The following is a 13,785-nucleotide window of genomic DNA, read 5'->3' on the forward strand; positions in this document are numbered from 1 at the left end:
ATAGTTTTACAAGAAAACAAATAACATGCAGTAAACAGACCAAGGAAGCATAGCAAGGCCCAGGGAGGATTTGAGTCCCCTGTATTCCAGCACCATGGACAGCGACTCAACCAAGCGCTCCTCAGAAACTGACTGATTTTATTTTCAGTGAACAAAGTTCAGACGCTCTCTTCCACTTCCTACGAGAGCTGTGCATTTGTGAGACTTTTTTTTTTTTTTTAGTGATACTCAACTGCTGAGACCTAAATGATATTCAATTACATTTGCATGCGCATAGTAAAGAAAAAAGAAGAAAAAAAAACATTATGTAAACTTTAGGCCTATTTTTTTCCCCAAGATGTAAACTTTTAGTTATACATTTCGATACGTTCTGTGCGTGCGTTAAATCAAATAAGCCAAACCGATCCGGATATTTCACTCGTGTAACGCCAATGTAACAGTTTATAGCTAACACTGCTTTTAAAAACGAATAAAAAAAAATAGGGAATCATGACGACGAAATAGGCTTTTCCATCTGACTTTCAGTCAGTCACAAAGAGTCTCTCTTTTGGCAACTAAAGGGTCATTTGGTTTTGTTAGGAGCAGAAAAGTTTGTTGATCGTTTTTGGGAAACTCATGGCACTGTCTTTGGAGGAGTCTTGGTGCTGCTGCAAGGCCGCCGTGCTCCTCTCAGCCTCCAGAATGGCGCCTTTGGTGTTCGTGTTCCAAGAGACGGTGGTGTTGGTCAGAGCCTGGCTCAAAGTGCTGTGCCTGAACAAGGGGTCGTGGAAAACTCCATCCACCCAGTTTCTCAGGGTCGTGACCGGCGAGTCCTGCCTGTTGTCCAGGCCGGTCACGGGTGAGGTAGCGGCGGGGGATGGGGTGAGAGAGGAGGGCGGTGGCTGGCACCTCAGCATACAGGACGGGTACTCAGTCTGGTTCAGGGACGTCGCAGTTTGTGCCAAAGACCAAATCCGAGGCTTGCCGTCTAATAGCGGGTGCCCTTGCTGCTGCTGCTGCTGCTGCTGCTGTTGTTGGTTATAACACGCTTTTGCCTGCTGTCTGTCCGCCTGGAAATCCTCCGGGTTCGTTTTGAGACAACTTTTGCTCAAGTCCTGCTCCCCTCCCAGAGAAACAGGGATGGAGATTTTTAGAGACGCGTCCTTGATGAGGTGTTCGGCGGGGCAGTCGCCCGTCGTTGTCATGTGTGTGTTCATGTGGTATCGGTGCTTCAGCTCGCACTCCGAGCTCTCAGACTCCAGCGTGTCGAAATCGTCCAAATCGCTCAACTGGAGGTCCTTATCAGGTCGACTTCTGGTCTCTACGAAAAAAAAGAGAAGAGCGAGGAAACGGCAGACAGACATGTCAGTGAAAGATGTGAAGTCATGCGATATGGCATCACATTTGATAATGGCATCCTGAACAGTCACTCTCCAATCAAGTATTGGACTTCAATCACACCTGTGAAAATGCAGTTGTTCAACTTTAGTTAAGGAATTCATGTTTACAGCCTGATAGTGGTAAACAAATGTAATCAGTTTAATCATAAATCAGGTTTCACCCGACATAGGTGCAGTCTGATGCACTTTCATTTTATTTATTTTTTTAAGAATTATGAAGTTATAAAGTAACATTACCTTGCCATTAAAAAGGCACCTGAGCTTGGTGAAAGTGATGTGACCCGCCACCATATCCCTGAATGTCTTATGGTATTCCAAACGTTTTTTTTTTTTTATGATGATCATAGTGGTATGCATATGTGGCATCCCTACACAAAACTGCTGATGCTGTTTAATTTAATACAAATACATAGAGTGGTTTAAGCACAATACATATTGTATGAATAAAATGTTTGACAATACAAATTGTAAGGCTTCATTGTCCTTCATTTCTTATTGTGAGTATGATACAGTTTTAACGATAATAACGGTATCACAAAATAAAATAAAATAAAATAGAGTTGCATTACACTGATTAGTACATTTCATCATAATCTTTTTCTTATTGAAATAAACAAAATAAAGATGTGAGTTTGGTAACATCATCCCAGCTTATAGTGTGTTGGATGAAAAAGAAAATAAAGTAGATTTAAGTTTTTTAGATGTAAGGCAAGGCACGGCAAGTTTATTTGTATAACACATTTCAACAACAGGGTAATTCAAAGTGCTTCACATAAAACCATCAAAAGCATCAAAACATTCGGCAAAAGAAAAGGAGATTTAAAAACAATTAAGAACATTCATCACATTGAAGAACACCATGGTGACAGTGGACTTTACATAGTAGTTTGATCATGGTTCTTGTTCATCGGTACTTATTTTTGATTCATCCTTATCCCTCCGAATGAGATAAGATAAGAAACAGTTGCTAAAAATATCTATTTACACATGCTTTTATTTCAAGCTATAGTCCAAAATATGACTTCTGTTAAGAATTTTGTCAAAATTACCCTTCATGATACTAAACGCTTCAACAACATAATGCATTTTCAAGAATACATTATTGTCTAAACATGCTGTTGATACAAAAGCCACCTGTGATATACTGCCAAACAATTGAGCATAAAGTTTTATAGTTTTTCTTCATTTCCGCAGAGCAATAAGACATTGTGACACTTACCATCCTCATTGTTCTCACTTTTTATCTGCTCCTCCTGAGACCCATCTTCATCCTCATCATATCTCTTCTCCTCTGAGCCCTTGTTTCGGGGCGGCCATGTCATCTTGTTCTCCTTCTTGAGCCTCCTCCTGGCGTTGGCGAACCAGGTGGAGACCTGCGTCAGGGTCATCTTAGTGATGATGGCGAGCATGATTTTCTCTCCTTTAGTCGGGTACGGGTTCTTCCTGTGTTCCTGCAGCCAGGCCTTCAGCGTGCTGGTCGTCTCCCGTGTGGCGTTCTTCCGCCTTGTTCCTCCATCCATGGAACCATATCTGTTAATGAGGGGAACACAACCACAATGGTAATGAGAGGGTAAATAGATGATGTGATGCTCGTCGCATTACAATTTCTAATGTGTTGCCCTGGCAGTTTCTTTTCTGAAAACCATGACAGAGCCATCTGCTTCTTGGAATCTTGAAATTATGCAAATCGTTCTTAATAAGCTTGACAGTCCTACTCATAAACCTATGTGCCCCTATAATTATGTCATGGTCGGAAAATTAAAAGTAGACATAATAAAAATGTGTCACTTAAGAGATTTCGGAAATTAGGGGCAGGTAAGGAGTAAACCACTCCCTTTAGCACACCGTAGTATTATACATCCATTGGGGAACTTTAAAACTAACATTGTAAGTACATGTTTTATATAATTGTACATGAGCATTAAATGACTATGTGCAGTATGCAGTATATAGTGCACATACTGTACAGTAAATTTCCTGAAACCCATTCTAACCATTCTAATGCAGCATACCACTCCTCCTCCCACAAATATCAACCATAGACCTGCATTTAAAATGCACAGTGTTGATTTTCAGTCAGCAGTGAGCTGTAAAAGTCCTCTCAGGGGAGGCTTTTATGAGGCCTTTATTGCTCCGTATAGCTTAGTGCAGGTCAAGCACTGCTAAGGGAATCAAGAGGAGAGGAGCGCTGCACCTTTCCATACCCCGAGTTCTTTCCTCGCAGATAAAATAGACTGTAAAATTGCTTTATTGAGTGTAATGATGAGCCCTCAGGTAAAAGGCGGGGGTGCAGACAGAGTGGTACCGCTGTAGGCCTGCTTGTTTTACCGAGTGCCACTCATTTTGTTTTGCCTTAGACTTTTAGGCCTTTTGCCGCATGTGCACTCATTAGCACGACTGCTGACATCTTTTGCACTTCATACAGAATTTAGAGTTATTGCTATAAAGCTAATCAATATGACACTTTGCTGATCAATTAACACACAAAGCAAGAGTGTTTTCTTGGCTGACACCACACATGCCTCGAGGTGCTGGGATTTGTAAAGTTGCTGATTCTATTCAAATAGCCTGCTGATCACAGGCATAGTTATCTTTCAATCCCTACATTTTCACCACATCACAGACTTAATTTGGATGTCATGTGATTATTGCGAAGACCTTTTTTAACATGGCAGGCATGCTCTTCACTATGCTGAAGAGGCCTTGTGTCTTTTCTGAAAGGGGCATGAGTCTAGTGAAGCACATCTCCCCCATCAGGAAAGAAATATGTCATGAGATGAAGGTGATGACCCAGTGTTGCAAGACGTGATGAGAATGGCCTTGACCTCTCAGGGATGATTGATTTAATGCTGGGAAAACTCACCCGACACTAGTGCACAAAACTTTGAGAGTTACCCACATTTTGATCATCCTGTTTTGGCAGTTGACATAAGCCTTCGAGCCTGACAGTGGGCTTGGAGGCAGAGCTCAAGATGAGCTCTCATGTCACTCTAACTGGACATTTTATTAAATTACACTTGGGTTTAAAGTTTATTTAAAGTGGTCTGATGTTTGCATTGATAATCAAGCTTCTTACATTATGTAATATAAACAGAAGTCACATTATAACAGAGACAACATACCTGTCATACTGGTACTGTCCCAAGGAAGGATCATAAGGATAGTAGGCTGTTGCCTGGGTTATTCCCGCATGCGCAGAAGCTGTGGGATCTTTAGTATCGAATGTGCCCTGAAATCATACACAAAGACAAGAGTTTAAAGATGATGCAAATAGGAAATCAATTCTGTTACATTATATGAATCACCATGGTGCTGACAAACAGATATATTTGTACTGACTGTGTTTAAAAGTTGCTTGGTAATGTAATTCATAAGGGCCATTGAAGACTCATTTTGCATGAATCAGGATTTTGAAATATCCACCTGAAAAATGAAATATGGACAAACCAGACTGACTGTATTCAAATGATAAATAGTCCATAGGATGCAATACTCTTTAAATTAAGTTTTAAAATAAATAAACCTTCAGAAAAACAATAGGGAACAGTAGGTGTATTAGCTTGTTCAGTGCTGGGGTCTGGCCAAATAAATCCAGGCAGGTTCCTAAGACTAGTTTAATTATTATCATCAGTTAAAAAAGCATATAGCTTTTCTGAATATTCTTCTCACCAAACAATAGGAGCACGTAATGTATTGCAACAGTACTTGAACAAACAATATTATTGGACTCTATAGGCCCATGGGGTCTGTTATGAAAACGTTGATAATTCGTTTTTAATAAAATGTTGTTATACTTGTATATTATATATGTACTAATGCATCTTCAACGTCAGCCTGCTTAAAAAAAACGTATTTAGAAAGGAAACCAACTTGTCTCAATATTAATAGTGCTTTAACTTTTTCTGCCTTGTTTCATTCAAACAAATTTAAGTTTAAAGTAAAACTTTGACACGATAAAGTGAGCCTATACCGCCTTGCTGAGAAGTATTTTCCAATTACTAAAGTTAAATTGGCTCAAATGATGATATAGGGATACATCACGTAAAGCAAAATGCTGGTATCTTGTGGTGTGTAGAGCATTAAAGAGAGGCGAAGTGCGCCTAAGTCTCAGCACTCTGCAGCTCCATTAATCAATGCCAAGAAGGATCAGGTGAATGGCTTACCAGCGAGTAGAATGCCGAGGCGTCGGTGCCGTATGTAACGTAATTCCCATAGCCTTGACTGCCGGTGTAGGGACTCCCGTAAACGCCCAGCGCGGCGGCTGAGCTGAGTTCATGCCTCGCCGTGGCCAGCAGCCGGCTCTCGTACACGGGACAGTAGACTGGAGTCTGCCCGGACGCCGCCACTCCGGAGTCGGCTATGGATCTGCCGGTGGACTCGCAGCAAGTGGTCAGAGAGTTGGTTGTCATCAGGAACTGAGTGGGGATAGACAGAGAATGTATCCTTTAAAAAGTTATTGGTATATAATTCTGCATTGAAACATATTAATGTGGAGCACTTTGATCTCAAAGTTAGTTTATAACTTTTACTTTTTAATATGAAATGAAGATCGTCAAATGAACATGATTCTAGCTGTCTCCAAACTGTGTTTACTTTTCTGACCGTAAAATTAAACATGATTTAAGTTTAAAAAAATGTTTTGCTTTTCGGAAGTAACCCAGGTGAACTCGACCTTATTCCCACATCCCCCCCCCCCCCCCCCCCAGAATGTCAATCTTTAAAAACTAAAATACAAATGCCTTGTAAAGACTGATATTTGATGATGAATGGTGCGTTGTATACCCGTGGTAATGTGCGCGTAAAACGTGTCCAAAACGAGCCGTCTGTTTGCTTTGATCCAATGCGTTACAAATAGATACAACATATTTTCCCTAGAACGCCCAGTAATACCCTGAGTGAAGCCCAAATTATTTTGTATGGCTCAAAGCCAAAACAAAACAGCATCTGGGTTACGGCGCAAAACACACACAGCGTGTGCAGAACAAGTGGGCATGTGTGTTCCAGCGCAGATAAACATATGGCTGACATTACCGAGAGGCTATTATCTTGCAGAAATCAGGGAACGGAAGGTTGGGGGTCTCGCTGGTTTCTGGTTTCTCTCTCTTAACCCTTTTATTCTATCGCTGCAGGAACACAGGTATGGATGTAACGCAATACCTTTCCGATACTCGAAAGGACTGTGGCAGCCTCCCCGATTCTTTGCCAAAATGCGTAAAAGGATCATGCATAAATCGATGAGATAATCAATCGCTGCAATGTCAAAATCAAAACACCCAATTAATTGAACAAAGGTAACATGAACTTACTTGTGGAGCAGACGAATAGGGATATCCAAATTGTGGATATGACATGGTAGAGAGGTCCCCCAATATCCAGAAATAAAGCGAGACTGAAGGTCTCCACTCTAACGCGAGAGGCTGCAGCTCTGTTTGACTGTACCAATCGATTGGTAAGCACAGGCTCCTAGGATGCTTATAGGGCGAAGCAGAGTAGCATGTTTAATTTGTGGAAAATGCCCCCCACTCAAACGCCTTTCAACTGCAAAAAAAAAAAAATAATAAAAAAATAAAGGCAGAAATCTCCTAGCTCTCCCTTTTTCCTTTTTTGAAAGTCTTGTAGAAATAGAAGAATGAATTATTTCTTTGCCTAGAATAATCACTTTGACGTCGGATACATATTTTTCCGTATAAAAAAGTAGTATAAAAGACGTCAGCAGCAGAGGCAGGTTGTTTTAAACAGTGGTGACTCTGACGTCAGAAGTTTCCCACTCGAAAATGACCAGACTGTAACTTTAATATGCATTTTCTTTCTCGGGATGACGACAAAAAAAACAGAAAAGAACTATCGAACAAGAAAATCTTTGAGAGGAAAACGAGAAGGAAGTACTTAAAAAAACATGTCCTGGAGATTAATTTGTAGTCCCAAATTTGTAGTCCCAATCAATCAATTCCCAGGCAATCAGTGTCTTGAATATGCAAACGTGTGTGTATCAGTTTGAATACATTAAGCCCAATTATAAGCACATTCTTATCATTCCTCCGCACTGATGCTAATCACATGGGGAACTAATTGATTTCAAATTAATTAGCAAAGAACATTACTGGGCAGAGAAACATATCGCAGTCCACCAAAATGTAGATTTACAAAAAGGACTGCATTTAAAATATAAAGACTATTTTAGTATTATAGTATTTTCTTTTTGATAATTATAAGTTAGAATACACTTTTGGTTTCGTATTGTTCACCTATGCGATAAGTCCCCTGAGTGCTTAATTAAGGGCAGTTTGAATCCACTTTTTAACCCCTCCACATGCTCAGAAATCATTTAAATGATTATGGAAATTAAAATCCAGTTTTATCTATCTATCTATCTATCTATCTATCTATCTATCTATCTATCTATCTATCTATCTATCTATCCCTCACATTTTCACGTGTGTTTTGGTCAGGTAAAATCGTGAAACTGCAGTTAACAAAAATGGCCAAAAGTCCCAAACTCGCACGCCAGCGCTGGTGCCGGTGCGCGCCGCCTTGCTTGGAGAATCCCGGGTTGAGACATGTGGATAGCCCCGGGGGTCACTCCTCAAATTAATGATGATGTAGCCTACTCCTCCCCTCCTTCTCTCCTCTCCAGCTGGATCTCTGCCTGCCGGTGACAGGTCGATTGAGAGTGATTGATGACTATCTAGGGGACCGGGGCCAACATAATAATATGATACCTCCTTGCAATAATTGCTCGCTTTCATTTACAGATGAAATACGTAATAAACAGCTATAAAAACGGAGACAAGTGTGATTCGGTTAAGTAGCCCAACTTTTGTCTTTGTCCCCTTTTCTCAGTTGTATTTTGGTGGGGTGGTGTGAGAGGGCGGGCTGTATATAATGTCTGTTCTCTCATTCATTTTGACAAATTGAATTATAGGGGGTTAGTACCTCGAAGCAAATGGCTGCATTAACACTGTGAATAGGGGGGGTCAAAAGGGATCAGCCAGCGCTTTTTAATTTGCATTAACACTAATGCCACCTTAACATTAACAACCCTCCTGAACCGCTCAACCATAAACTCCCCTTTCTCTCTCTCTCTCTCTCTCTCTCTCTCACACACACAGCTCCCTTTTGTCTTATTAATTTAGACTTTTCTTTTTTTTAATTCATTGGGGTTAATGTGAACCGCAGGGCGGGACCCAATATAACTTCAACTACTCACCCTGTGGACGGCAGGGAAAGTGTTGACGCGTTGATTTTTGGGGATGGTGGGAGCGCACCTGACACACGCGCGCACACGAGCACGCACACGCGCGCGCGCACACACACACACACACACACACACACACACACACACACACAAACACACACAAAAGGTATGTATTGTTCCACAGAGATATGCAGAGATATGTTCTATAATCAGGGCCACTTTTCTTCAATAGCCTTTGCATGGACCTCCACCCTTGTATCTGTATAATCAGGCATGGAGACAATGGAACAATCTGATAGACATAGTCACTAAAGTATATTGCCCACACACAATCCCTCCTCCCTCGCTGTATACCTTTTCATTATCCACTGCATTACCCAGTGTTATCGGGCGCCTATGATAAAATATTTAGGTGCACTAGTATATGCTTTTAGATGGAAAATGAAGGCGATGGCAAGAGTTCGTGCTTGTTTAGTGTTAAAAGATTAAAAGAGGAGCTTTTCTTTTTTCTTGGACAGATGTGTGGAGGCCGGGATACTCAGCGTTTAAAGTGGAGCTACTGAAGGGAGTAAGATGCTATTCCAGTTCAGTACAACGCTTATGACCTGAGTGTATTTCCTTTTTTTGATGTGAAATTAAACATGATAATCAACAGGCTATTATCAGTTATTAGTTATGTAGATAAATGGGTGATATGAAGATAGGTTTACTGTATAGATTAGGACAGACAGTGTTCAGCAGTGATCTAGTGTAGGAGCATCCATCATATTGATGAGTAGCATAAATCATCGGCTGGAATTAGACAAACTAGAGGGGCAATTATATAGAATTTTGTCAATGCAACCATTAAGATCTTCTTTTTTATCTGCAAATGTATACTATTTTTGAGGTTTTACATTCATTTAGTGTGCTTATTTTGCATTGAAGTTCAGTTTTTGCCTCATGGTGTCAACCTCAAACTATTCTCATCTGAATAATAATTGTGTTGCACTTTGAAGTAAGCCTGCTAATTTGCATCTCCTTTCCAACTAAAGTCATATTAAAAAGTTCCCCAGAAACGTTGTAATCATGAAGGTGTCACTTTCCTGATAATCTGTCTTTGATTAATGAGCCAGAAGGAGGGGAGTAGCTGAGTGTGCCTGTGTGTGTTTGTGTGTGTGAGAAATACAGAGGGAGAGAGAGAGAGAGAGAGAGAGAGAGAGAGAGAGAGAGAGAGAGAGTGTGGTAAAGAGAGGAGGGTAAAACACCTCCTTCTCCCCACATTTTAGTCAGCTGAGTTTAAAGTGAGACAGGCTGCAGAACAAAGGTAAACAGTATCAGCAAATGTGAATCTTTTATGACAGTGACGGGTAATGTTAATATTTCTGTGTTTTAAGTTGACAATGCCGGTAGGTACTGGGGTACATACGTTTTGTTGGCACCACTGTACACCTGAGGTGTTCTGAGGTAATCCCAAGTCTGAACAAAACCCAGTCACTTAGGTTTAAACAAACCACATGAACTATATGTGCAAAACATTTGATCATTCTGTGATTTGAGGCTCTAAAATTAAACTGACCAGATTTGTGAAGTAAGTAGTCAACAACATAGTCTGAATCTACTTATTTATTGTTATTGATCCTAATATACCTAACTATATCCTATATAATTAGTATATAGTATTCAGTTGTTATGGGGGTGTGGTGGAGTTACAGACTAGAGCTGCTGGAATGTCATGTCTTACTCGAACCACATGACAGTTAGCAAATTTAATTTGATCATTCTTATGAATCATCAAACTTATGAATCAGCATTTGGGGAGGCCGTTTGATTGCTTTGGGCATTTCAGTATTTTGTCACAATTAATGGATAAACGTTATACTTCAACATTTATCTAGATCTCCAAATCAGAAACAAAACCACTCTTAGTACCAGTGGATTTTCTTTGTGTCTGTGGATTCAATGTTCATGGCAGCAACGTGTCTGTCTTATGATGATGATGGCACAGGGATGACTTGCAGTATTTAAAAACTTGCTTATAATTAGTTGTTCATCAATGACCCCCTCAAAAGCAAGTTTTCATTTCACTCTCAGTGTTATTTCCCTCAGCCTAAGCTAGTGATTTTTTTCACACATTGAGATTGGAGTGTCTTCAGATCACAGGGAAAATGTATGAATTTTGCTCTGAGTTTTGGACAGGACTGAGGGTTGAGTGAGCACAGAGACAGGGAACTCGCCTCAATCAAGTGTGGTTCAGTGATAGTGCTGTTGTTGACCTCTGCCGTGTTCAAACTCCCCAATGTGGGTTAGCATCAGGTGAAAGAATAACTCTATTGACTTCTTCAAAATGTACAGTACTGTTTTGTATCTCCTTGTCCCTCTCTGTCAGTTTTTAACCATGTCTTCTCCTAAGTCTTATTTAATAAAAACTGAATGTTAAGCCCCCCGCGCACACTCTGTCTAAGCATCGAACCTGGGGGGACAGAGCCGTCTCCATTGCTGCCCCCTCCCTCTGGAACTCCCTCCCCAAGCACCTCAGACATTCTCCGTCACTCGCCACTTTCAAAACTGCACTTAAAATTGTTCAAATCTGCTTTTAACCTGTAAAGTTAGTTATATATGTTTTTGCTGTTCCTTACTGTTATGTCATTGATTTTGTATATATTGTAATTACTTCTATTGTTTCTGTTTTTACCATGTAAAGTGTCTTTGAGTAACCTTTAAAGTGCTATACAAATATGTATATATAATATATATATAATATATTATTATTATAATCTTGAAGTTCTGCCCTGTTTTGTTATAGTATAGTGTTCTTTGTTCCAACTTCATGAAGTTCTGGCTCTACTCTGTCCTATTCTATTCTATTTCACCCAGTATGAGGATAACGTTTTGGTGCTCTGATGTCTTATGGTCCACTGTCTCATGCGTTGTTTTCTGAGTCAACAACGTAGAAACAATAGCTGAAGACAGCTGCACAGGTCGACTCGCTCAGTGACATGAAGCCCCGAGCAGCTCCCAGGCTTTCCAATAGCTACCATGTTTCTTGTTTCTGCAGTCATAGAAATAATGTCCAAGCATTCACACACACACACACACGCACGCACGCACGCACGCACGCACGCACGCACGCACGCACGCACACACACACACACACACACACACACACACACACACACACACAAACACAATGCTTATCCAGCAAAACATTAACCTATTTGTTGTCTAGTCTAGTCTTGGAGTCCAAATGGAATATTGATCTCCAACGATCCTCTCAGTGTATTTCTTATTTCTTCACTTGAACAGCACAATGATTTTTTTTTTTCCTCTTCTCTTTTGGCCTTAAAGCCTTAATGGTTTTTGCATGAGCTGGATAGAATGCGAGGCTGCTTCAGGTACTTTGTATACAAATGGTGACTTTTCTGAAGATGTTTCCAGGTGGTTATAAATACTTTTATTTGGTAGATTGTGAAAACTAGTCAACATGCTGTATCTTAACCAGTTGAAGTAACTTTTAAATAGAATTTATTTTAATGATGAGCTGTTTTTCATGTTAGCTCTGTCCGTATGGATCATGTCTGACCACTTTACTGGGTTGGTCAAGAACAAGTAAGCATAGGGGAAGAGGACAACATGTTAGGGAATGAGGAGGTAACAATTTTGTGGGAGCAAAGCTCTTTATTAAATTACTGACTATAGCTATTAAATCATTATGGGAAATAGTACAATTGTTACACGATAACTAGACTTGAAAATATAGGATGAATGCGATAACAGTGTTTATATTGCAATCAAGTTATGTTATGACATAATCTACTGTATTTCAAAATTTGGATATACTTACAAATACTTTGGGAAATTGCATATAGTAAAAGTTTTAGATATGGAGTTCTTCTTGTTACTAATATAGTGTACGTCATTATTGTTGATGGTTTACAAAACATTGGGCAAAGCCTGGAAAGAAGAATCCTCTATAGCTGTGGTCACAAAATGCATACTTGCATGTTTTTTAAATCCTGATAAAATACTCGGGGAAAGTAATGCAGTTTTGATGTAGATGTATCTGACGGTTAAGACAGATGTTAAACTAGAACCTATACAACTTCCTCTCGTATCACAATTAAAGGTTCCTTTTGTAGTTTTTGGCCACTTGTAGCACTATGGAGCGTCATGCAATACACAGTCCAACTAGTGGTTTCACACTATTCCTCTGATCTACAAGTGCCAGTAACACACCAAGATGCTACAATGTGGCAACAAAGTACTTAAAAAAATGGCTCAGCATAAAATTTCATGAGGAGGGAAATTCACTCCACAGTTGGTTGGACTGCAAGGATACAGCCAATGTGTTTTGGGGAGTAACACTGAATGTAAACATCTATTTTTGTTTACAAGAAAACTCCAAAGGGGCCAAATATCATATGAATAAACTTAACTGATGTTTACTAGACAAATCATTGTCATTTATTTGAATGAACAAAAGTAACATATTTTCGACTACTACGCATAACTTTCAAAGGCAACTTTTTTGTCACTCACACAACACGCAGTGGATTTCATGCAGACAGCATTGAACACGCTACGACGATGGACATCAAAAATTCATTATGCAAATCCTGCAGCATCAGCACCTTCTGCGATAGCATGTCCATTATACCTCATGTATTATCCCAAGCAGGGCGCGCAGCAATGGCGGTAAAATCCAATGAAAGTGGACCTTCTAGTTTTTAACAATACCATGATAATATGTCTGAGATGAGTCGCCTCAACCTTTTTTTTTTCATCTTTCTCTCACTCCCATCGCTCTCACTGCTCTTCCTCTCCAGCCCCTCTAAGTGGTTTAACATGTCAAAGTTCTCTCGGCTCATCCATAATTGATCACCACAACGGGAGCATCTTCGCTGCACTTAGTTAACTAGCTATCTGCAGGTGTTCCCTTAGCAACTGACCTGGGACTGAAACATTTGAAGACCGTATGTAGACTCCCAAGTCCCAAAAATGTGAACCCAACGTGTCTTGTAAATCTTGGTGTTTGCCCCTTGTTCACTGGTTGTGTTCTTGGACTTAGTATGTATGCCTGCCCATTACACGGTCCAGGATATGGGTGAAAACAATCAAATGTCTTGTAACATTGGCATTTGCACCTGTTCCTCCGAGGTCATGACTGTGATTTCAATGTTGAGTTGAAGGGAATATGTCCTTTCATATCATTAACATGTAGTAAATGCCAAC

General features: G+C 40.1%; 1 protein-coding gene across 1 annotated transcript; it reads right to left on the minus strand.

Moving 5' to 3' along the window:
• Nucleotides 1-345: 345 nt before the first annotated feature.
• On the minus strand, nt 346-6,730 carry irx4a (iroquois homeobox 4a). The gene is made up of 5 exons (XM_068736023.1): nt 6,686-6,730; nt 5,543-5,794; nt 4,502-4,608; nt 2,599-2,909; nt 346-1,300 (listed from the first exon to the last, which is right to left on the minus strand). The coding sequence occupies exons 1-5, from the start codon at nt 6,728-6,730 to the stop codon at nt 576-578; spliced, it is 1,440 nt and encodes a 479-aa protein (XP_068592124.1). The 3' UTR covers nt 346-575.
• Nucleotides 6,731-13,785: the final 7,055 nt, after the last annotated feature.

Source organism: Cebidichthys violaceus, unplaced genomic scaffold (assembly GCF_023349555.1).
Source record: "Cebidichthys violaceus isolate CVI_PGR_0920_01 unplaced genomic scaffold, fCebVio1.0.p SCAF_7, whole genome shotgun sequence".
Classification (NCBI taxonomy): Eukaryota; Metazoa; Chordata; class Actinopteri; order Perciformes; family Stichaeidae; genus Cebidichthys; species Cebidichthys violaceus.

Bases quoted from the DNA above. Each gene is read 5' to 3' on its own strand.
- irx4a (XM_068736023.1), bottom strand. From the start codon at position 6,730: ATGTCATATCCACAATTTGGATATCCCTATTCGTCTGCTCCACAA. The intron at 4,609-5,542 runs GTAAGCCATTCA...GTATGATTTCAG, and splicing joins CCTCGGCATTCTACTCGCTG to GGCACATTCGATACTAAAGA. The intron at 1,301-2,598 runs GTAAGTGTCACA...TTTTTTTCGTAG, and splicing joins AAGTGAGAACAATGAGGATG to AGACCAGAAGTCGACCTGAT.